This window comes from Mus pahari, chromosome X, assembly GCF_900095145.1.
Source record: "Mus pahari chromosome X, PAHARI_EIJ_v1.1, whole genome shotgun sequence".
In the NCBI taxonomy this organism is placed as follows: Eukaryota; Metazoa; Chordata; class Mammalia; order Rodentia; family Muridae; genus Mus; species Mus pahari.
This window is the reverse complement of record NC_034613.1, coordinates 100,704,006-100,728,922: the sequence shown is the minus strand read 5'-3', so window position 1 is coordinate 100,728,922 and position 24,917 is coordinate 100,704,006. Positions and strand designations below refer to the sequence as shown.

At 33.9% G+C, this 24,917-nt stretch overlaps 1 protein-coding gene across 1 annotated transcript; it reads right to left on the bottom strand.

The window, feature by feature from the left end:
• Positions 1–1,745: 1,745 nt before the first annotated feature.
• On the bottom strand, positions 1,746–23,472 carry Cpxcr1 (CPX chromosome region candidate 1). The gene is made up of 3 exons (XM_021188689.1): positions 23,382–23,472; positions 6,072–6,176; positions 1,746–3,148 (listed from the first exon to the last, which is right to left on the bottom strand). The coding sequence occupies exon 3, from the start codon at positions 3,138–3,140 to the stop codon at positions 2,169–2,171; it is 972 nt and encodes a 323-aa protein (XP_021044348.1). The 5' UTR covers positions 3,141–3,148; positions 6,072–6,176; positions 23,382–23,472; the 3' UTR covers positions 1,746–2,168.
• Between the last annotated feature and the right edge of the window lie 1,445 nt (positions 23,473–24,917).

Sequence of the window (24,917 nt, the reverse complement as noted above, 5' to 3'; positions counted from 1 at the left end):
GTCCTGGAACTAACTCTGTAGACCAGGCTGGCCTTGAACTAGAAATCTGCCTGACTATGCCTCCCAAGTGCTGGGATTAAAGGCATGCACCATCATGCCCGGTGACAATACCTCCTAATTGTAGGAAATTGTCAGGGTGACATGCTCTTATGACATCCATGTGCAATCTTGTTTAAGGAATGGATGTCACAGACTAAAAAAAATATATTTGAGAACCCCAAAATGCTTTGTGTTTTTTCTTTTCCAGATGAATTTTGGAAATATCTTATACACCATGATCATCTTATTAGGTGCTGAAAGAGCCTTTACCAAAATACAACATACCTCCATGGTAACAGTCTTGGAATGATATATATATATATATATATATATATATATATATATATATATATATATATATATGCCATCTTTCCAAAAGCAATCTAAAGATTCATTGCGATCTGTACCAAAATTCTTACTCAATTCTTCATAAAGTTAGAAAGAGCAATTTGGAAATTCATTTGGAATAGCAAAAATCCCAGGATGGTGAAAACCATTCTCAACATCAAAAGAACTTCTGGGGGAATCATCATCCCTGACTTCAAGCTATACTACAGAGCAATAGTGACAAAAAACTGTATGGTATTGGTACAGTGAAAGGCAGGTAGATCAATGGAATGGAATTGAAGACAGAGAAATGAAACCATACACATATGGACACTTGATCTTTGACAAAGGAGCTAAAACCATGCAGTGGGAAAAAAAAGTCAGCATTTTCAAGAAATGGTGCTGGTTCAATTAGAGGTCAGCAAGGAACGCAAATTGATCCATACTTATCTCCTTGTACAAAGCTCAAGTCCAAGTGGATCAAGGACCTCTCCATAAAACCAGAAACATTGAAACTAATAGAAGAGAAAGTGGGGAAGAATCATGAACATATGGGCAGAGGGGAAAAGTTCCAGAAATGAACACCAATGACTTATGCTGTAAGATCAACAATAGACANATGGGACCTCATAAAACTGCAAAGCTTCTGTAAGGCAAAGGGCACTATCAATAGGACAAAATGGCAACCATCATACTGGGAAAAGAGCTTTACTAATCCTACATCCAATAGAGGGCTTATATCCAATAGATACAAAGAACTCAAGAAGTTAAACTCCAGAGAATCAAAGAACTCTAATAAAAATTGGGTACAGAGCTAAACAAAGAATTTTCTTTTTTGTTTTGTTTTGTTTTTGTTTTTCTTTGTTTTGAAATTTTCTTTATGTTTCAAATATTATCCCCTTTCTTGATTTCCCCTCTGAAAAAAATAAACTATCCCCTCCCTCTCCCCCTGCTCAGCAACCCACCCACTCCCACTTCCTGGCCCTGGCATTCCCCTATACTGGGGCATAGAACCTTCACAGGACCAAGGGCTTCTCCTCCCATTGATGACCACTCTCCCATCCTGTGCTACATATGCAGCTGGGAAAATAAAATGTTGTAATGCATCACACTCCAATCTGATGTGTGCCAGTCTACACAATCCCTTCTTGTTTCTACAAATACCTGCTTAAAATTAGACTTTGGGCTGTACACTCGAGTTCTGTTAAGTCAGAGACAGCAGTGTGAGCCCAGTCTTGATCTTGTAAATAAAGACCCTAGTGTGATTACATTGGAGTTGGATCTTTAGTGTTAGTTAGGCACAACATCACTAAAGTATAGATATGGTATATTTGCAATATTGTGTTTCTCATAACATATTCATATATAGCTACAAATTTACAGTAACATTTAGTATGATTTTATTGAAATTTGGAGGAAACTTCAGATTTTTTTGTTGACAGAATCTCTAGAAACCCCTATTGTGCCTTTTTCTAGTTCTCTGTTTTCTTTATCAGGATCTGTTTTAGTTTGTGTCCAGAAACAATACTAAGCAGAAATTGATGTTAAGGGAGTTGCAAACATCATCTTAGTTCAGTTGATGACACAATATAGATAAATACCTTGATATTTCAATGATCCATATGAAGGTTAAGTCTCTTCCTGAAAATGTTTCTTATTGAAGTACATATGTTCTTTGCATTAAATTTTGCAGTGTAATGTTATCATACTAAATATATTGATCATGAGATATTGTTTCAGACGAGTTATTGCTATTGTATAGTTTTAGAAATTAAAATTATAAACCTTTACACTGCTTTAACTTAATTTCCAGGAAAGCTGCAAGAATGATGTTTAAAATCATAAAAGTTGTTGAAATCACAACCACAAATGGGACACAGATATTTCCAGCTATTGTCTGTTATGATTACTAGTCTCAGCTTATGATGAGTTCTCCAAGTATTTTCAAAAACTTTTCTATGAACAGTATTCTGGGTTTGGAACTGTGGCATGTAGAACCTTGACCTCACATAAAGACGGTTTCCATTCTTGTTTTGATATAACTTAGAAGTTTTTCTTTGAGTCAGTCTTTCAAAAAGTGGATGATAGTAGTATACTCGCAAAGGCCTTCCAAATGCTATGTTCCTTTGGAGATTGATGATATTTTGGTAATCAAGAATCGCTACATATTTTTGTTTTACAGATGCATTATGTTGGTGACATTCTTGCTGAGAGAAATTTCTGCTGCACAACAGGTGAATAATCATCCTACATATCTCATTAGTAGTAAAGAATGGGACTCGCCACACAAGTAAATGGGGATGGATCATCTTGTCATGTACGGGGATGTAGAGGCAATCATTTACTGTCCTCTCCACTTCCCTTAGATGGAACATCATTTTTTCAGGTAAGGTCTTCTTTACAGGGAGTTGTAGTTGTGGTTGTGGTTGTTGGATACTCAGATAGATAATTCTACATAATATTAACCTAGGAACTCTCAGCTTTTTAGGAATTGGTATCTGAAGTGTAAGAGAGTCTTCTATTAATTCTTCATGTGGGGGATCATTTTGAGTCTTCTCTGCTTCAGATTGGCTGTTTTGTACTGTCTGGGAATCCATATCCTCCTGGGAACTTGATGAGCTTGGCTCCATGCCTGATAGATTGGTTTCCACCTGAGAAATGTTAGTATCAGGAAGTGGATGTTCTTTCTCATCCTCACAGGCATTTGGTGGTTCATTTTCTGTATTTTTGAGAGTGTTTTCAGATGGATCATTTCCTCGGTTATTAGAAGTCATTCTAGATGCTATGGGGAATGGGGGGGGGGAGAGATGAAGATCTATTAAACTAAAGAATGTTTCACTTCCAAATAAGTCAATAGGTTAGTTTTTCAGAAAACATGCTGATATGTTATTTTCTGTGCTTCTCTATAACTATAAACTTCTTATCACTCATAAACTCAAAAAAATAAGAAAAATATTAAATTATAAGACCAACAAAATCTCTTATGAAGTATGTGTTCTCATTGTTTAATTTCAAAATGTATATACATCTTAAATAGTGTATCTTCGTCCTCGGATTTTTAATGAATGTACCGTACTTGTGAGTGTTTATATAATTATATACAGAAAATATAGTTTTTCCTTTTCAGATGTCAAATTTAATAGAATTTTTATCAAATAAAATAGATCTTCTTTTTGGGAAATGGGCATAAGTTTCTATTGATTTTGGTCTCTGAATGGAGACCAATCTAAAAGGACAGTTCGTGAAGATATATGTTTGGGAGAAAATTATACATCTTTTATGATAGAATGTTTGTGATCAAATTTAACTACATTTTCCTGTGGAATTTTCTATCCTTCCTTTATTACTTTCTTCCTTCCTTCCTTTTTTCCTTCCTTTCTTCTCTACTTTGATTTTAGTGTGTTCTTTTAAATTATATGCATACAGAAAAGGACAACTGGGGATTGCAAAAAACAAAAAAAGAAAAGAAAAAGAAAGGCAGTGAAAGAAAGAGAATTGAAAGAAGTTAACCCAGATTTGTAGTTAATTTATTAGAATAACTTCCAAATGTATCACTCACTTGGCAATTATGCTGCCTTGATTTTATCAAGATGATGTTTACTGCAGGCCAATTTTATGGCTGATAACATCAAATTAATCTGTCTACGTACCACTGTACCCTGCCCTCTCTTTTCTTATTCTGTTTGATGTTGTTTACCTGATGAAATATTTTCAGTACACCCTAAATTTCTGAACACTGTGTATCCAATTATCTTATCTGAATTGACTATGGATAATCTCAGTTTGGTGGTTTCTTCGAAGCAGAAAGAAAGATACAAATATTACCCATTTATTTATTTAAAAATGCATTGATGTATTTTTGAGACCTTCAAATATTTATACAATGTGTTTACATAATTTATGCCACCCTACTCCTCCTCTAACTTCTCCCAGAAACTCCCAAGTCTTTTGTCCATATTTGTATCTTGTTCTTCATTTTCTTTATAGTACAGTTAGTTGAATTTGTGCTACCTCTATGCATATGGGTGAATGACTTGCAAGACCACTTACTTAAATGTGAGCAAACTATGAGACACTTTAGAACTGAAGAAAATTAACTTTCTCTCCCACCTGCAAAACACAATATTCATAGTAGCAAAAGATGTTATAAACTGCTAGGAATGAAAAATTATCAGTTGTTCTACTCTGCTGTTAATGCAAAAATGTTACGCCAAAAATATCAACCAGTGTGCCAAGATATTCCCAATGACACAATGGTGATATGATTACCATGGGGTTAATTAACAGGTTTCTCATTGTAACTTATACCCATTACTATAATAACTCGTGGCTGGGTAGATCACATATTCTAAGAAGAATCTACTACTTTTTTTTTTTCCTTTTTGCTAACCAGACATAGAAAAAACAAATTACTTTCTAAAGTACCCATAGATTAGAGCAGTCCTTATCCTTCATCAGGAAAGTTTCTAATCCCAGTAGACAAGGGTTAAAACTCACAACTAGAGTGTAGAAAATAAGTAACCATGGACTACTGATCCCAATAAGATAAATATATATCATCATCTTCCTACCAGGATCAGTAACCACTGTGGAAGAGATGATGCAAAGATAGCAATAGTCAGAATTTAGGGAGAAATTCTTTGAAAAAGTGTCTTCTGTCCTTTGCTATCATGAGCTCACCACAGCTATGACCAGCTATATAAAACATGGAAAATATTAACAAGCCAGTTCCAATTCATCTAGAGTCCCTACCTTCAGCTAAGAGCTTTTGATTTGTTTTTTGATTAAAAAAATAGTAAGGGGTAAAGAATAATATAACTACTCTGATATCAATTCTATGGTAATTTATGAAACAATCAGGCTTTCATTTCTTTTCATGTTTACTTTTCATGAGCTACCGTAGATAAAATTTATGCATAGGTTAGCTGTATTTTTATGGATAATTGCTAATAAAAGACAAAGAAATTCAGAGAGATCCTCTATAGCCAGACTTTATCTCTACTGATAAATGTACCTTTTCTAACCATTCAACAGATATTATATGTATTAATAGACTTGAGTTTGCATTTCATGGTTATCTTTTCCTTCAAATTAAGGAAATTAATTAAAAATATTTTGAATGTTTGATATTAAAGCAAGAATTATTTTTTCCTATCACAAGCATTTGACATTATTTTGAAATTAACAAGTGTAATGGTATTTAATTTTATATTTTTCACTACATAGTGCTGTTTTAAGGCCAGGAAAATATATCTATTAATTTTCTACAATATTTCTATTACTTTTCTACAATATTTAAGCAATCTACATATCTATTTCTTTTCAGTGTAACAGTTCATGATTCTACTTTTTTCATCCTAATTTTTGTCTTTCTTATTTATTGATAAATATGAAAGTTTGAGCAGCAAGCACCCTTAACTTTTGAGGCATTTTTGCCACTTAGTATCTTAATTTCATTGATGTCTTTTTTACTTCCTACTTAAGCATTCCAACTTCAGAGTCTACTCCTAATTCTCTAATCTACTTTTAAAAATCTCCTGCTCAGAGTTTCCAAACTTATAAACTTTTTGAGTTTTAACGGTTCCATATTCATCATTTATTGAAAAAACTCTATTAAAATACCTTTGTATTAATAATTAAAATTATAAGAAAGATAAAGCAATAAATAGAATCCATATTTTAGGAAAAGTTTGAAATAAACTCACCAGTTTGATAACAGAGTTACTTTAAATATTTTACTGAGGATGAGCTCCAGCAACTGGGAAAGAACTTCACTTTCTTGGTTTTCTATAGATCTCATTTAATAGATCCTTAAATCAAATAAAAAAAAATTTCATAAAACAGAAGAAAAGTCAATTTCTACAACTTTTCCCCCTAGAGCTGTGCTTTTATAGATTGGATTGTTTGTTTGATTTTCTTTCTTACATTTTTCATAATTTTTAGATTCATTGCTCCTTTTTATCTTAGAAGTGGCATTTCCATATAAGTGATAAGTTTTCGTATGTTCAGAATTATATCCCAGATATTTATTCTACTATACTAAAATAAAAATCAAGGGAGTATATGTCATATAAAAAACTGACTTATGGAAAGAAGTCAAATCAAATACCATGTCCTAAGGACATAGTGTCTTGAGGGCCCTCTAGCCCTTCTTCCACTTCTGTAATCTTCCATTCCTCACAGGTTAGATCCATTCTTTTGTGACTCTCTGTCAACAGCAGGCTAAAGGCCCACTCTTATACAGAAACCCCACAGCTACCATACTTGGCAGAAATCCAGGTAAGTTACTACCTGTACTTCTCTTCTTCCTCTCTATTGAGTTTTTCCTAGGATATTACTATATCCCACCACTGTTGCCTACCTAATCCTATCTTCACAGCCTACCACCATCCTCTTGGGGTTCACTACCACATACACACTCCCCATAATTCTACTTTCAGCATCTTTTTATGATTTCTTACTGACTTCAGACCCTCTTCTATGAATCTCATAGTTACCACACTTGACAGGCAACCACGTATGCTACATGTGGTCACAGAATTCTTCCAGACAAAAGCTAGACACTCCTGGAGTTAAATAACATAATGAATCAAATGGACTTACCACACATATGCAGGACTTTCCACTCATACAGTAAGGAACACACTTTGTTTTCATCAGGTGATGGAACTTTCTTCAAAATTGATGACAAATTAGGGCAATGAGGAATGAATAGAGACAGGACTTTTAAAAGCATCTGGTAATCTATCTTACCACCGTGAATTAAAGTAGAATATCAATAATAATAGAAACAGCAGCAAGTATACACATTCATGGAAGCTAGACAAGTCAGTACTGAATAAAAACTAGGTAAAGAAATAAGGTAAGTTGAAATTTTAACATTTTAAGAAATTGAATGAAAATGAATTCACAACATACCAAAATGTACAGTTTCGAATGAAGTTATTTCTAGAAGGAGAGAAGTCATAGCATGCACTGTTCACAATGAAAACCAACAAAGATCTCTAAGTAATAATGGTATAATTAAAAGTTTTAGAACAATAAGCAATAATACTTCAAAAACCACAGATGAGAATAAATAACTAAATGCACTTAAAAATATTGACATGAACAGATAAAGAATAAGTAAAAGAAAGAGTGGCGCTGGAAAAAGCCAAGACCGACAAATCTTCAGCCAAATTAAGCAAAATCAAAATTAGAAAACATAGAGATGCCAGTGCCTGGCAAATACAGAAGTGGATGCTCACAGTCATCTATTGGACGGAACACAGGGCCCCCAATGAAGGAGCTAGAGAAAGTACTCAGGGAGCTAAAGGGGTCTGCAATCCTATAGGTGGAACAACAATATGAACTAACCAGTAACCCCCAGAGCTTGTGTCTCTAGTTGCATATGTAGCAGAGGATGGCCTAATTGGCCATCAGTGGGAGGAGCAGCCCTTGGTCTTGTGAAGATTATATGCCCCAGTACAGGGGAATGCAGGGCCAGGAAGCAGGAGTAAGTAGGTTGGGGAGCGGGGTAGAGGGAGAGTATAGGGGACTTTTGGAGAGGAAACTAGGAAAGGTGATAGCATCTCACATGTAAATGAAGAAACTATCTAATAAAAAAAGGAGAAAGGGGGGAAGATAATGTAATTATATACTAATCTTAAAAGTAAAATATAAAATAATATTTCAAAAAAAAAGAAAAAAAGAAAAAAATTAGAGATGAAATGAGAAACGTAACAACAGATATTTAGGTAATTGAGAAAATCATTTTGTAATTGAAATACATTTTCTGTATCCATTCTTCCATTGTGGGACATCTGAGTGTTTTCAGCTTCTGGCTGTCACAAATAAGGCCACTGTGAACATAGTGGAGCACATGACCCTGTGGCATGGTGGGGCATTTTTTTATATATATGGCTAAAAGTGGTATAGCTGGGTCTTCAGGTAGATATCTTTCTAATTTTCTGAAGGACCTCCAGATTGATTTCCAGAGTGGTTGTTCCAGTTTACAACCCAACCAGCAATGGAAGAGTATTCCTTCTCTACATCCTTGCCAGCATGTGTTGTCACCTGATTTTTTGATCTTAGCCATTCTGATTGGTGTGAGGTGGAATCTTAGCATTAAAAATCTGTACTCTTCCAAACTGAAAAGACTAAGAAATGAATGAATTAATGACATACCAAAGTTTACTCAAGGTAAAACAAATTAAACAGACCCATACTCCCAGTGGATTAAAAGTATTAATTTGAATTCTCTCAACAAAAACAATAACAACAAATCCAAACCAAACAAAAACAACAACAATGACAACAGCCACAACCACTACCACCACCACCACCACAACAGCAAAAACAACAGGCCCAGTCAGAATGAATCAGAATAAAAATTGAGTGAAGAACAAATTGCAAAGTTACTCTAATTATTGTACAAAATAAAAACTTAAGTACATTTTCAATATATATATATATATATATATATATATATATATATATATATATATATTTAGTGAAGCACTACTAATGTGATCTTAAGCCACATGGGCTCAACAAAAAATAAAGAAAAAAAATTATAGACAATTATCCCTTATGAACAATGATGCAAAAATTCTTATGAAATACTTGCAAGTCAAATTCAAATATATTATCAAAAACATCATCAAAAAGATCATCTACCATGATCAAGTTGTTTTCATCTTAGAACTGTATGACTAGTTCTTACAAATATCAATAAATGCAATCTACCACATAGATGAAAAGATGGAAACTACATGACCATCCAATTAGATGCAGAAAAGGCAAATTCAACATCAACATCACTGCATGATGAAAAATCTAGAGAAACTATGAATATGACAGCCATAACTTAATAAAGGCAATTTAAAGTAAAATGCACAGACAATATCATTGTAAATGGAGAGAAGCTTATACAGTTTTCACTGGAATCAGAAATGAGATAAACAAGCCCAATTTCTTCATACTTATTCAAAATGGTACTTGAAGTCTTAGAGCAATAGCACAGCTGAAGGAGTTCAAGGGGATATAAATAAGAAAGGATGGAGTCAGAGTCAATTTATTTGCAGACAATATGATTTTATATATAAATGATCCAAAAGACTCCACCAGGAAATTTATGCGGGTGATAAATACTTTCATTAAAGTGGCAAAATACAAAATTAACACATAAAAAGTAGTGCCCAGCTGCATATGTAGCAGATTATGACCTAGTTAGTCATCAGTGGGAGGAAAGGCTCTTGGTCCTGTGAAGGTTCTATGCCCTAGTGTAGGGGAATTCCAGGGCCAGTAAGCAGGTGAGGGTGGGTTGGGGAGCAGGGAGAGGGAGGAAGGTATATGGGGGGGGTGTTGAAGGGGAAACCAGGAAACTGACAACATTTGAAATTTAAATAAAGTAAATATCTTAAAAAAAAAACAAAAACTAGTACCCTTCCTACACACAAATGGCACTGAGAAAGATACCAAGTCAGCAATACCTTTCACAATATCCTTGAAAGAAAAGAAAGATATTAGAATAAATCTATCCAAACAAATGGAATATTTATAGAATATATTCCTTAAGCATTGAAGTAAGAAATTAAAACAGACATCAGAAGAAAGAAAGTCCTCCAATGGCATTCATCAATAGGATTACATATGACTACACAGACACTGTGACAGCATATACAAGACAAGTACAAGCGCATTTCAGACAAACACCAGTAAGGAGAAAGGAAAATGTACACGAATGCACATCTAACCATGACATTGTTTGCAACTGATAGCTTCTGAGAGAGAAAAATCAGTTCTTTTCAACTAATTAACTCTGGGTATCAAGCATACCCCAGATACAGCTAACCAAAAAAAAAAAAAACAGGATGTGTGTGTGTGTGTGTGTGTGTGTGTGTGTGTGTGCGCGCGCACGTGCACGAACACATGCGAATGCTTTTATTTGGTTTAATTTTACAGAGAGATAAAATGAATTTGTGTGTGTGGGGGCTAGAACTGGCATGAGTTGGAGGAGGGTAAAGAAGCATGAAAGGCAAATTATCTCAATGGGATTTCTAAATAATTTACTCTTCACACTTTACTGTAGGTTTATATTTTAAAACAAGAATCAATTATCTTATCATATTTTCTAATAACTTAGAAAATGAATGTTTGCATAATTGAAAAATATATTTTGATGTTACTCTTCTGTGTGCTGATATTTTTATTTGGTGTTCCCTAATAACTTACAACCTCTCTCTCTCTCTCTCTCTCTCTCTCTCTCTCTATATATATATATATATATATATATATATATATATATATATATACACGTGTGTGTATATAAACTAATATTATAGCTTCTCATATATTTCATAAAAATATTTTATGGTATAAATTATATTATATATATAATTTCCATTAAAATATTAAAAATTTTCATATGTGATATAATAAGTGTTAACATGTTGAAAAGCTTGCAAAAAACCACTATGTAACATGGAATGTTGATACATATATGCAATACAAGAATTTGGAAGGCTGAGGCAAGAGAATGACTTCATGTTCAAGACCAGCCTGTTCTTTATAGTAAGTACCAGGCTGGCCAGTGATATGTAGTGAGATCCTTTTTCTCTCTCCCCAACCCACACCTCTCTCTCTCTCACACACATACACATGAACCGAAGTATATTATCTGAAATGATTATATCAAAAATTAAAATGCTTAAATTTTGATAATATTGGTACTTTAGTCACCAGAAGCTCCCAGGGGTCTGGGTTAGTTGACACTGTTGCTATTCCCTTCAGTTCCTTCAGTAATTTCAATAATACACAGGGTGGTCTGAGACCCACCCAACCCCTGGCAAATAAGTAGCAAAGGATAGCTTTATCTGTCTTCAGTGGGAAACTATGTGTCTAATCCCATAGAGATTTGATGCCCCATGGAAGGGGGTTGGGTGCAGGTTCCTTCTCAGAAGGAAAGGAGGGAAAGGGCAGACCTTTCTGGGAAGGAGGACTGGGAAGGGGCAACATTTGGGATGCAATAAAATAATTCAAAAAAATTTTAAAATATCTTGTTATATTAAAAATAAATATGAAAAAACCATATTGCTCATTGAATTTAGATGATTATTTTCTAAAACAGTATATCAAAATATAAAAATCAAATTTATGATAAGCTTTGATTTGTATTTCTACCAAAAAGTCCTATTTTGTTTCAGAAGACACAAGTACCTGAGATGAACTTGAAATGTAGTCAATCTTTTATTGTTTACAGATTACATTATTAGTATTTTTAAAGTTCTAAAAGAACAGACAAAAAAATGTTAAAAATAATTGAACTTAAAAAATTATGAAACATAAAATCAATGTATAGAAATCTGTAGTGTTGCTACATAATAATAATAGGCCCAGAAACAAGGAAAACAATTCCATGTACAATAGTATCAAAAAATGTAAAATAAAAAATATTTTAGTGTAATCCTGTGATTCCAGTGCTTAGGAGGTAGAGTCAGGAGAGTCAGGAGTTTAAATTCAGCTTTGGCTAGCTAGTGAACTTGAGGAAATAGCCTCTCAAGCATGAAGAGAGCCATTTGGCACATCCCAGCTCTATGGTGTACAATATTAAAGAAAATCTTAAGAAATGGATTATGGATCAGACGTTTTTCTAGAGAATTTGAATTTCTTTACTGGACTTGGTGGTTTCTGTAGCTGTGCATTCAACTATACAAAAATCAGTTTTTAGAACTTTTAAAAATATTTCCTGGTGGGCAGGAGAGATGGCTCAGAAAATAGGACTATTGACTGCCCTTCCAGAGGTTCTAAGTTCAATTCCTAGAAACCACACAGTAGCTCACAACTATCTGTAATGGTATCTGTTGCCTTCTTCTGATCTTTCTGAAGACAGCGACAGTGTATTCTGATACATAAAATAAATTATATATAATTATTTTAAAATGTGTTTCCTGATAATATGATGAACACAAATAAACCATAATATGGACCCTTTAAAGAACTTTGTAATTAATTTCGTTTGATATTCCTGATTTACCTCCTGTGAGGAACAAGGCACTCACTAGACCTAGATATAAAAATCTTAGATGTATATAGAAAATGAACACATATAAAGAAACTTCCCTTTTTATACCAGTACCATTTATACTAGTAGCATTACTAATACCATTGTATTAAGTAACGAAGGAAAGGAGTGAGCTTAGAAATGAAAATTTTCAGTGTCAATTGTGGATAAACAATCTAAATATTGTTTCCCAAAGCCCAAATTACCAACCTCTACTCTCACCTTATAATTAACTGACTTACGTTTAGCATTTTTAAGCATTGTTTTAGTTTAATTACTGAGACTTGGATAAAATGCCCTGCAAAAAGAAACTTGGGGAGATAGGGTTTTATTTCAACACTCAAGTTCATTTTAGGGATGTCTATACAGAAACTGCAATAGTCAATCACATTATATGCCCAGTAAAGAACATCTAGAAATGAATGCATGTATGTTAACTTAAGTGCTTAAGTCTAGATGTTCAGCTCAATTAATATACTTTTACATAATTAGAACCCTCTGCTTAGGGAATGGTGCCATCCTCAAAAGGCTCATTCTTCCCACATCAATTGATTCATCTACCTTAGACACTTACACAAGAAAATCCGATGAAAACAAACCCTCATTCAAACATTTTATAGGTGATTCTATCTTGTTTGCAGTTGAAAAGCTAACCATTATAAACCCTATCCTCTAAATATATCCACGGATAAACCTGGATATAGCTAGAGGTACTAACTTTTCATATGCCAATGTATTAGTTTTAACTGAAGTAGTCTCCCACCTTCCATGCTAAATGTACCACTGTCCCTAATCTACTCATTATTGTTCTCTTAGACCTAATCAAATGGAAAACATCTTGCTCTATTTGTGGAAATGACAGATACCTATTCCTGAAAGAGATATTAAGTATGGCATATAAATGTCAATATCTCTCAAGGAATACTTTCAGTATCCAATTTTTCCTATTGACTGCATACTATAACCAGATGCATGACATATCTTAGCAGGGCTCTAGAGATGAGGTTCAAAAGGTGGGCCATGAGGAGATGTGCTACACTACCCAGGAAATTCTTGAATATACCAATTCTTACATTAAAACCCCTAGGAAAATATTAAGGAATAGATTTTAAGAGTATAGAGTAATTGGAAAATAAGAGAAAGCTGAATAAGCTGACTGCTTTCAAATAGGTCCATTTGAGGAAGTATAAAAAGACAGAATTAAAGAGACATAGGAAGAAAACAAAATCCTTTAGCCTGGAATTTTCTTGACTTTCCTGCTGATAAGAGCCACAGAGCCAGGAGACTTCAAAGAAAACTAATAGGAAAAATTGCCTACAGAAATAACGTGCATCCTCTTAAAGCTATTTGGGCTTACTTAGGGCCAAAAAGTAACATGTAACCCCAAATTTTAACACTTTCTCAGGATCCTAAAGTTATCTGTGACTGTCTAGGCCCAAAATAACACTAACTGTAATTTTGACATTATTCTCCCATCCAGCAATTTACTTTGTACCTTCAAACTTTGTCTACAAAAGAAAACAGATTTTTTAACATTGTTGTAGACTATACTTTTGAGCAGGTTTTTTACTCAGGGCTTCTTAGCAACTTTTAAAAATATAACTTAAAAGCTATCCAAATTCTGTATGTGTTATTAATACACCGAAGAGAGGCTCTCTTTTGAGAAGCCCATACTCAACCTTGAATATATCTCATTTTTTTCTAGCATTTCATTTTCTTATTCCTTATGCTTAAAATCTATACTACAATATCATACTAAATTCTCACTCTGTTATATAGGTCATTGCTAAAATTAATTTAGTTTATTTGTGTGTTGGGAAAAGTACCTTCTCAGGCTGCAGGACAACAATGAGTAACAATGCTTCAAGCACTGTAACCCTGGACATATTGAGACAAGATTCTAGGTTTAATGTCACACTTCTTGGAATTAAAAAGAAAAAAACCCAACAACAGTGCCATAGTTTATTAAATTAGTTGGATGAGTCATGGGTCAAAACTTGTTGTATTATAAATGATGGATAATTAGTGTTAATTAAAGGACTTGTATAACTCAGAGAAAATGAAACACTGGAGAGGGCTCACCATGTTAAACAAATTCACTCAGAGTGGGGACCTACAAAAGAATATACCTTCTCAGCACCTCACAGAACTTTCTTCAAAATTGACCACATACTTGGTCAGAAAGCAAGGTTCATTAGATACAGGTAAAATAACTCCTTGAATCATAGCAGATCACCATAGATTAAAGCCACATTTTAACAACAAAAGAAACAACTGAATGCCTCCAAACTCATTGAAACTGAACAATCCTTTACTGGATGACTACTGGGTAGAGGAATAAAAAAAGAAATTAAAGACTTCCAAGAAATCAGTGAAAAATGGATTCACAGCATGCCAAATCTTGTGAGATACAATGAAATCAGTGCTCAGAGTAAAGTTCAAAGCACTAAATGCGTACATAAAGAAATTGGAGAGATCATATGAGGAACATAAAAGGACACCCAAAAGCTCTAGAAGAAAATGTAGCAAAGACACACAAGAAGCAGCAAAATCAAATTGAAGGCTGAAATCAATAAAACACCAAACACAATCAATGAAACAAAGATATCTTTTTTTTTTTCTGAGAAAATCAGTAAAATAGATACAACTTTATCTGAGATAACCAAAAGATAGAGAGAATATCCCAGTTAATCAAATCAGAAGTGAAAAGTCTATATCAACAGATATGGAAGAAGTACAAAGGCTCATTAGTTTATACATTAAAAGTTTGTACTTCATAAAATCCTAAAGAAATGGATTTGATATATACCACTTACATATGTTAAATCAAGTTCAGATAAACAATTAAATAGACATATAATCCCTAATGAAATAAAAACAGTCATTGAAAGTCTTCCAACCAAAAAAAGTTCATGGAGCAGAAGTATCTGAACAAAATATTCCTAAATTATCAAAGATGAAGTAATTCCAATACTCCTCAAACTATTTCACAAAATAGAAACAAAAAGAAAATTATCTAATTCATTTCTGTGGTTAGAGACACCCTGATCCACAAACCAGCAAAAAATTCAACAAAGAAAGAGAATTACAGACTGATTTCCCTCATGAAATGAACATAGATGCAAAAATACCCAATAAGAGACTCACATAAGAAATCCAAGAATACATCAAAATTTCATCCACCATGATCAATAAGCTTCATCTCAGAGATGCCAAGATGGTTCAACATATGAAAATCTATCAATGTAATACACCATATAATCAAACTGTAAGAAAAAGAATCCACTCATGGTCATTTCCTTAGATGCAGAAAAAGTCATTTAAAATACCAACACTCCTTTATGAGAAAAGTTTTGGGCAGAATAGAGGTACAAGGAATATACATAAACATAATAAAGGAAATTTGACAGCAAGATTACAGGCAATATCAAATTATGTGGAGAGAAACTCAAAGCAATTCCATTAACATCAGGAACAAGTCAGGGATGTGTACTTTCCATATATCTATTCAGCATAACTGTTGAAGTTCTAGCTAGAACAATAAGACAAATGAAAAGTATCAAGGGGATGCAAATTAGAAAGAAAAAAATCAAAATATCATTATTTGCAGGTAAGATCGTTTACTTATATGACTCCAAAATTCTACAGGTAACTTGTACAGTTGATAAAAATCTTCAATGAAATGTATGGATACAAGATTTCCTCAAATGGAAAAAAATCAGTAGTCCTCCTATATATAAATGACAAGTAGGCCAGGAAAGAAATCAGAAAAAAAGTGTTTGCCACAATAACCATAAATAATACAAAGTATATTGGAATAACTTCAACCAAGAAAGTAGAAGACTTATTTGACAAAAACTTAAAGTTTTGAAGAAAGAAATTCAGGAATATATTTTTAAAAATGGAAGTACCTCCCAAGCTCAAATCAAAGATCAATAGGATTGACATAGTAAATATGGCTATTTAGCCAAAAATAATTCACAAATTCAAGATAATCCTCATCAAAATTCCAACACAATACTTTATATATCTTGAAAGGCAAATATGTAATGTCATATGGAAAACAACAACAATAACAGGATACCTAAAATTGTCATGTACAATAAAAGGATTTCTGAAAGTATCACCCTCATTAATTTCAAGGTGTACTAGAAAGCTATATAGTAGGAAAAACCCACATGGTACTAACATAAAAGCAACATGTTGATCAACAGAATCAATTTGAAGAATTAGAAATAAATCTACAAACCTATGTACACTTTATTTTTGAAAAATAAGGCAGAAATACACAGTGAAAAATAAAGCATCTTAAACAATTGGTTTGGGTCTAACTGGATGTAGGCATGTAGAAGAATTCAAATATATGTATTCAAATATATATTATTCAAATACATATATATCATAGTGTACAAAATACAATCCAAGTGTATCAAATTCCTGAACATAAAACCAGATTCACTAATTCTAGAAGAAGAGAAAGTAAAAATATAAAGCCTTTAATGTATTGGCACAGGAGACAAATTCCTGAAGAGAACATCAATTACATAGGTACTAACATCACTAATGAACTAATAAGACTGCATGAAACTGAAAAGCTTCTGTAAGGTAAACGACATCAACAATAGGACAAATCTGTACCCTGTAAAATGAGAAAAGCTTTTCACCAACTCAGCATGTGAGAGAGGTCTAGTATCTAAAACATCAACAAACAAAACAAAACAAAACAAAAAAAAACTTAATTAAAAAGTGGGATACAGATCTCAACAGTATATTCTCAACAGAGGAATCTCAAATGTCAGAGAAACACTTAAAGAAATGCTCAACATTATTAGCAATCAGAGAAACGCAAATCAAAATGACTTTGAGATTCCACCTTAAACTTGTCAGAATGACTAAGATTAAAAACACAAATACCAGCTCCTGCTGGTGAAGATGTGGAGCAAGAACTCTCTTCTATTACTAGTTGTAGTGCAAATGTTTACAGCCACTTTAGAAAACAACATGGCAGTTTCTCAGAAAATTGGTTATCTCTTTAAATCAATACCAAGCTATACTACTCTTAGGTATATAACCAAAGGATGTTCCATCCTTACCTAGGAACACTTGCTAAACTATGTTCACCTAGGCTTTATTTATAATAGCTAGAAACTGGAAATTATCTAGATGTCCCTCTCAGCAGAAGAATGTATGAAAAAGTGGTACATTTACACAACAGATCATCACTCTCTTCTTTAAAAAAAATGACATTATGAATTTATAGGCAAATGGATAGAACTAGAAAAAATATCCTGAATAAAGTAACCCAGGCCAAGAAAGAAAAACATGGTATGTATTCATTTATAATTTGATATTAGCTCTTAAGTAAAGGATAATCATGCCAAAATCCACAAACCAGAGAGGCTAAATAATAAGTAATATTCAAGTAATATTCAAGGATTAGGGGTGGGGGACCTCTGTAAGAATCAGAAATTGAATATATTTTGTAGATGGATGGGGGGCTGGTGGAGATGGGAACATGGTGGGTCAGGTGGGAGTTGGAAAAAGAGTACTGGGAGAGACTGTTGAAGTTTGTGAGTATTTTGGGGGCAATTTGGAAACAAAATGCAGGGGAAATTCCATTGTGTCTAGTGAGGGTGAAAAGAGCAAAGACTCCTAGTAATGGAGGATAAGGACCCTGAACTGTTCATCTTCTATAACAGTTCAAGAAGTTCAGAGTTAAGACTCATCAACCCAGCTCCAAAACCTCTGACGTATCATTTGCTCTGCCTTCAAGATGTGCTAGGGTAATGGTGACACAGAACTTCTTGGAGTGTTCATTCAATTATGGGTTCTACTTGAGGCCCATTCCCTGAGAGGGTGCACATGCCTGACACTTCCTGTATAGCCAGGAACAGGAACCAGAGACTGATTAGTCCAGAGACCTAGGATAGAACCAAACAACAACTGGCAGAGAGAGAGAGAGAGAGAGAGAGAGAGAGAGAGAGAGAGAGAGAGAGAGAAGAGAGAGAAGAGAGAGAGATAACATTGTAAAGATCATCCATCTACCATGATTCAGAACAATACAAAGACGTTCACCTGCCTCCCTCTCATTCAGCATATTGCTTATATTCTTAGCCAGAGCAATAGGACAAGAGAAGTTGATAAAGGAGATGTTAATAGAGAAAGAAGATATCACAGTACCGTTATTTGAATAGGAAAATTTTGTACATTGTCTCTAAAAGACTAAAGAACCCACCAGAAATGACCTAAGGTAGACTTATTAAATAAAGTAATATGATATAAAATAACAAATGAATATCAGGAAACTTTCCTTATACCAGTTTCAAATACATCAAGAAAGAAGTAGGGAAGTAATTCAGTTTAAAATAGCCTTCAAAAAAAAAAAGCATTTTGGAATAAATCTAACCAAGTAAGTGGAATGCTGGTACAAAGAAAAGTTGAAGATACTGTACTAATAAATTTGAAAAGACAGCAAAATGGAAACACACACACACACACACACACACACACACACATATGCATGTTCATGGACTGGTAAAGTTTATACAGAAAAAGCCCATCCTACCTAATACCATCTACAGATTTAATGCATTCCTCATCAAAATTTCAAAGCATTTTTTCACAGAACTTTAAAAACAAATTTTAAAATTTCATATTGAAGACCAAAACATTCAGGAACGCCATATCAACCCTAAACAATAAAACAAAATAAATAAAAATTAAAACACAGATTGAAGTACCATTCAAGATTTAATTTGCCTTATAAAACTAAAGTAATATAAGCAGCATGGTACTGACATAAAAATACAAACACTGATCAATGGAATATAATTGAGGTCCTGGCTATAAGTTCACACACCCACAGACACCTGATTTGTGACACTGATCTGTAATGTAGATCCTAAAATCCATACTTGAGAAAAGACAGCATCTTTAGCAAATGATACTGGGAAAACTGGACAGTTTCATGTTTTGAATAATGAAATGAAATTTCAGTAATAATGAAAGAATCATTTCTTATCATCCTCCAAACAAATTGATTCCTAATGGATCAACGGTATAAGAGTTAGACATGAAATCTTTAAACTTTTAAAATAAATAGGGAGTACACTTCTGGAAATAGATCATTATCTGTTACCCAGTGTCCTGAAAGCATACATACAAGTAAAATTTTATGCATGAGCAGTTCATATTGGTGCATATAACAATAGTTAATGAAAAAGAGGCCATGAATTTTGAAGGAAGCAAGGAAGGGTATATGGGAGGGTGTGGAGTGAGGAAAGAGGATGGAGAAAGTATGTAATTATATCATAATCTCAAAAATAAGTGTTATCTATGCTCAGTTGTTACAAAGAAAATTAAATTAAAACTCCACGTCAATTTCTACTTATTCCAGTCAGAAAGGCAAGTATTAAGAAATCAAAAGAAAGAAAAGTTGACAAAAAGAAACACTCAAGACACTCTAGGTGAGGGGCAACTTTCTGTAGTCACTGTGAAAATAGATGTACCAATTTCTCAGAAAAATACTCAAAATAAATAAACAAAATATATTAAAACATTTTAAGAATGAACTCAAAATAAATTCACTACATAAATATAAGTAAGACTAGAGCCTAAAAGTACTTCAAATAAAAAACAGAAAAATAGTTATTTCTATTGATATGAATTTTTGGACACTACTACAAATACACAGAAAATAAAAGCAAGCAAGCAATAGAAAGGAGGATTACCACAAACTGAACATTATAGCAAAAAAATAATTAAAATGAAGAGGCCACTGATAACACAGGGGGAAATATTTGCAATTTATGCATGTAGCAATGGGTAATATATAAAATTTATGGGAAATATCTTTGGGGCAAAATTTGAAAACAATACAGTTAAAGAAAATACTGAGTACTAAATAGGTATTTTTGAAAAGAAGGCATACCAGCAAAGTATATGAAAAACTGTTCAAAATTGATAATATTTAAAGAAATTCAGACCAATACCACAAGATAAGGGTTCATCACCATTTTCGAAAATAGGTGTAATCAAAAGATACTAAATTTAACAAATGCTAGATGGGATGGTAGAAAAGAACCTTTAATAATGCTGTTGGAAATGCACATTGCTGAAATGAAATGTAATATACAGGTTCTTCCAAAAACTAATACTATAACTAACTACCTTATCTCTAGCTAGACAACTGACATTAAAATTAGGATGCAAAAGAAATGGGAATACTCTCCTATTAATTGTAATATGTCAGAAATTTTTAAATGAGTGAAGAAAATGTGAAACATGTGGACACTTTATTAAGCTATGAATGAATTCCTGTTATTCCTGATATGCATGAGCATGAAGTTATTTATGTTAACTAAAGTAAGATACACACAGAAAGACAAGCATGCCATAATCTCACTTGTATATGGACTCTAAAATTTTTGATCCTTTAAAAATTTTGAATAGAATGGTCGTTTCCAGAGGCTAGGAAAAATGAGGAAAGGGAAAGATGCTAAATACTGAACTATAGTCAAATAGGTTAAAGTTTGGTTGTGCTCTATCAAACTGAGGTAAAAATAACCTTCACATTTTTGTTAGCTCAAAGAAATGACGTTGAGAAATTTCATCATGAATAAATAAATAATAAATAATAAATTATGAATGTTTAAGGATATATATCATACTTGAACATTGCACAATTATACAATGTATACATATATTGAAATATTACCCTATTTATTTATGTAAGTTTTATAGTTTTTTAAAATTATGCAAATTAGATTTAGCTTAGATACAAAAGATACTTTGGGTTTTTTTGGAACTTTTATGAATCAATTAGGTTATTCAGATTGAGAGAAGTTTGCCTTTTTAAAAAGTTCTAGTTAATTAAATGGTGTCTTGTAGTGCACAATGCCAATATGCTCCAGGGCAATATATATTCCATATACAAAGACTAAAACACATGAACAAAAATGAAACACCTCAAGTCAGTTCTACGGGTTATATGAGAGTCACTTCTCCTCCTCCTCCTAAACTCTCCAATATAGAGATTTGCCAAGAGGAGAGAATCCAGTAGATGCCACGAGAAAACACCTGGAACCCAGAGAGCCAGATCACTACTAAAGTTCTGCAACACTGAGAACTCCAAATTTGGACTTCAAGGCAGCTATGCAGGTCTGTCAAGGAAGGCAGACAGAACATTTCTACATAACAATGCCTTAGGAAGAACACCAATATGAACTAACTAGTACTCCCCAGAGCTGTGTCTCTAGTTGCATATGTAGCAGAGGATGGCCTAGTTGGCCATCAATGGGAGGAAAGGTCCTTGGTATTGCGAAGATCATATACCCCAGTACAGGGGAATGCCAGGACCAGGAAGCAGGAGTGGGTGGTTGGGGAGCAGGGTGAGGTGAGGGTATAAGGGCTATGGGATAGCATTTGAAATATAAATGAAGAAAATACTTAATAAAAAACGCCTTTAATAAAAAAAGAAAGAAAGAAGACACAGAGGACATTGTGCTCCCATTTTCACAACTGTGCAGCAATAAGCCAGGGCTTTCTGATTTCTGATTTCTCCTATCTACCTGTGACTTGGTAAACATGGATTCAGTTTTCACCCTTTTACCTTTCCTTGAATGTAAGATATTTACAAGTATGCCCAGGCTGCTTTAAATGTGTTTGGAAGCTGGGCAAATATTTGCAGTCTCTGGTCATCTGAACAGTGTGTCACCCTATGGGAATGCCAGCCCAGAATGTGGGTCCTCCTGACTGATGCTGTGGCTTTGGCTGGTCATGAGCCCTGGAGAGAGACTTAGAATGACTGAAGAAGGCTCTTGGTAGCACTCCAGGGGTCCTGGTACCAGGTAAGGACAATCCTGGGTCTGTCATGTGGTCTTGTCCCAGGAATGTTCAGAGGGAACTCTGTCCTTCTATAAATGCAATGTGGTTCGACAAGGTTCAGTTCAGAGTTTCTCAGATAAACAGCTTGCTTACCCATGGGGCCATCCCTGCTCCATGGAAGCAAACTCCTCATCCCTGTTAGCAGACCCAGAAGCCTGAAGTCTCTTCCTCCTAGGGATGTTTTCTCAGAGCCTCTGACAATTCCTTTTTCCCTTCCTGCAAAGTCAACTGCAGCCTGGCCTTTCCTCAGGGATCTGTTGTCTTTCTTCCCTTTCATTCTGGGCAGGTGCTTTTCCAAGCAATTTAATTATCAGTCATTTAGGAACGGCTAACTTCAATGCAGCTGATATTTTAAAACATAGTTGTCAAGAGTCCCTAGTGTCTATACATGGTTCAGGACTGCTAACACCTCTACACAGTCCTGGTGCAGGTTAGAGACTGTGGGTTGGGGAGGGTTGTTGACTCCAGACTGCAGCCTTCAATGTCTCTGGGATTTGACCACTAGTTTCTTAGAATGACAATCCCAGCAACCTTTTCCCCCATTTCAAATGTTGTTCTCTGTAAGAGTTTTCATGATGTTTGAACACTGCATTCTCTCCTGCTTTCTGATAGCATTATTTGGATCCAGTTCCATTTAAATCATATTAAAACACAGTGAGTGTTATGGAAAAAAAGCTGCAATATATATCTCTTAAATCCTTTGGCTGAAAAAGCATCAATTAGCCTACTTCTTATAAATAAGTCCATATATAAGCAAGGAAGTTCCCTTCCTATACTGTAGTACCTTCATATAAAGGAACTTAAATATGATAGTTCAAAATTTAATTTTACTTTACCTTGATATTATTTTAAAAGATTAATGACAAGTTCAAGTTTTACCTCTACTTGATTTCTGGTCATAGAATCAAATGTGAATACATTTAGCTCCTGATTCAGAGCAGTGAGTCTTAGACTAACACTTCTGTGGGAAAAAAAGGGCAGACAAATCTTCTGTAACTGATTACAAAATAATTTCTTACATACTGAAAAATAATATCTATATTAAGAAGTTCTCATTATATTTCTCAAGTTTTCTCTTTCAACTCACCATTTCTCTCCATTCAGATTATTAAGAGTCATTTTCTACAAGATGGGCTTCAGGACACCTGGTCTGCTCTCCTGATATTCATCCCTTTACATTGACACTTGTACCTTTTGAAAATTCCACTGTATGCATCACAATGGTACTACATGTGTGAAACCTAGCAACAAAAGTACAGTCACTGCAGAGTGTCATAATTTAAAATGGTAGCTTGAAATCTCCTCTAGATGTGCATTAGTAATTTAAGCTTCGAGATCCTGTGACCTTATCATTTCTAACTGCCCCCTCCAATCTTAATTTTCCCTAAGATTGGAAAAATGTGAAACAAGCTTACTACACAATATAAGATGGCCAGAAATACTTGAATTCCTTATAATAACACATTCAGAGTATAAACCAAATATGATCACATACGTTTTCACCATGGTAACATGAGTCATATCTATATGAACTTATACAATTCAAGCATTTAATGGATCTAGAAAATCTACATTGGGAACCATGATGAAGCCACATAGCAAAGCTGGTACTGCCTTGAATCTCCATCATATCCTTAAAAGTGAAACAGAAAGTGATTGAGGTATCTATTTAGTATTGACATCTGGCCTCCTTATGCACAACACACACACACACACACACACACACACACACACAAACACACACACAGAGAGAGAGAGAGAGAGAGAGAGAGAGAGAGAGAGAGAAACATGAACACATATGCATTGTATTTTTCATCTGTTTTCTTGCAGTGAGTTTGTTGTATCCTACCTTTCTCTCCATTTTCTTCCACAACTAACACATTATTTAATTATAGCATAATGATAGCAGGGATATGGTATTTTCCCCTGTCAACTTCTTTGCTTGTCACTCTAGTACTTAGTAATATTTGGAGAACTCTAAAATTTAGTTAACAGGAACAAATATGTCCAACTTTCTAGTGGTTAACAGTGTTTTTGACTAGTGTATGATAAATGTGTAATTTTCTTCCTCAAATTCCAAATTAAAAATATAGATAGATTGTTATTACAGTAAAAACACAGAAAATCACTATAGCATTTCTTTTCTTTCTGACTCTCGTTAGAAAACAAATATGTTTCTAAGGAACAACAACAAATCATAACAAAATAAATTATAATATGATAAAAATAAAAACTAACAAGCAAGTATTGGACAAAACAAACATAAGGAAAAAAGCTCAAGAGAAGGCACAAGCATCAGAGAACCACTCATTCAGACACTCAGGAATCCCATAAAAACACTAAACTAAAAGCCATAATGCATACACAAAGGACCTTGCAGGGACACATGCAGCCCCTATGCCTGTTGCCTCAGTCTCTATGCGTTCATATGTGAAAAATGACATAGGTTACTTATTGTTTAGCATTGAAATATCTTGACAGTGGTTTATTCTGGCCTGATAAGCAGCAAGCTTTCAGGTTACATGTCAAGTGTGTAGATGACAAGTATAGGTTCTGAGCCTGCTACAGGACTTTACAATAAAGGGAAACTACCCATATTTTAATTGTGTTTATGTTTAATTTT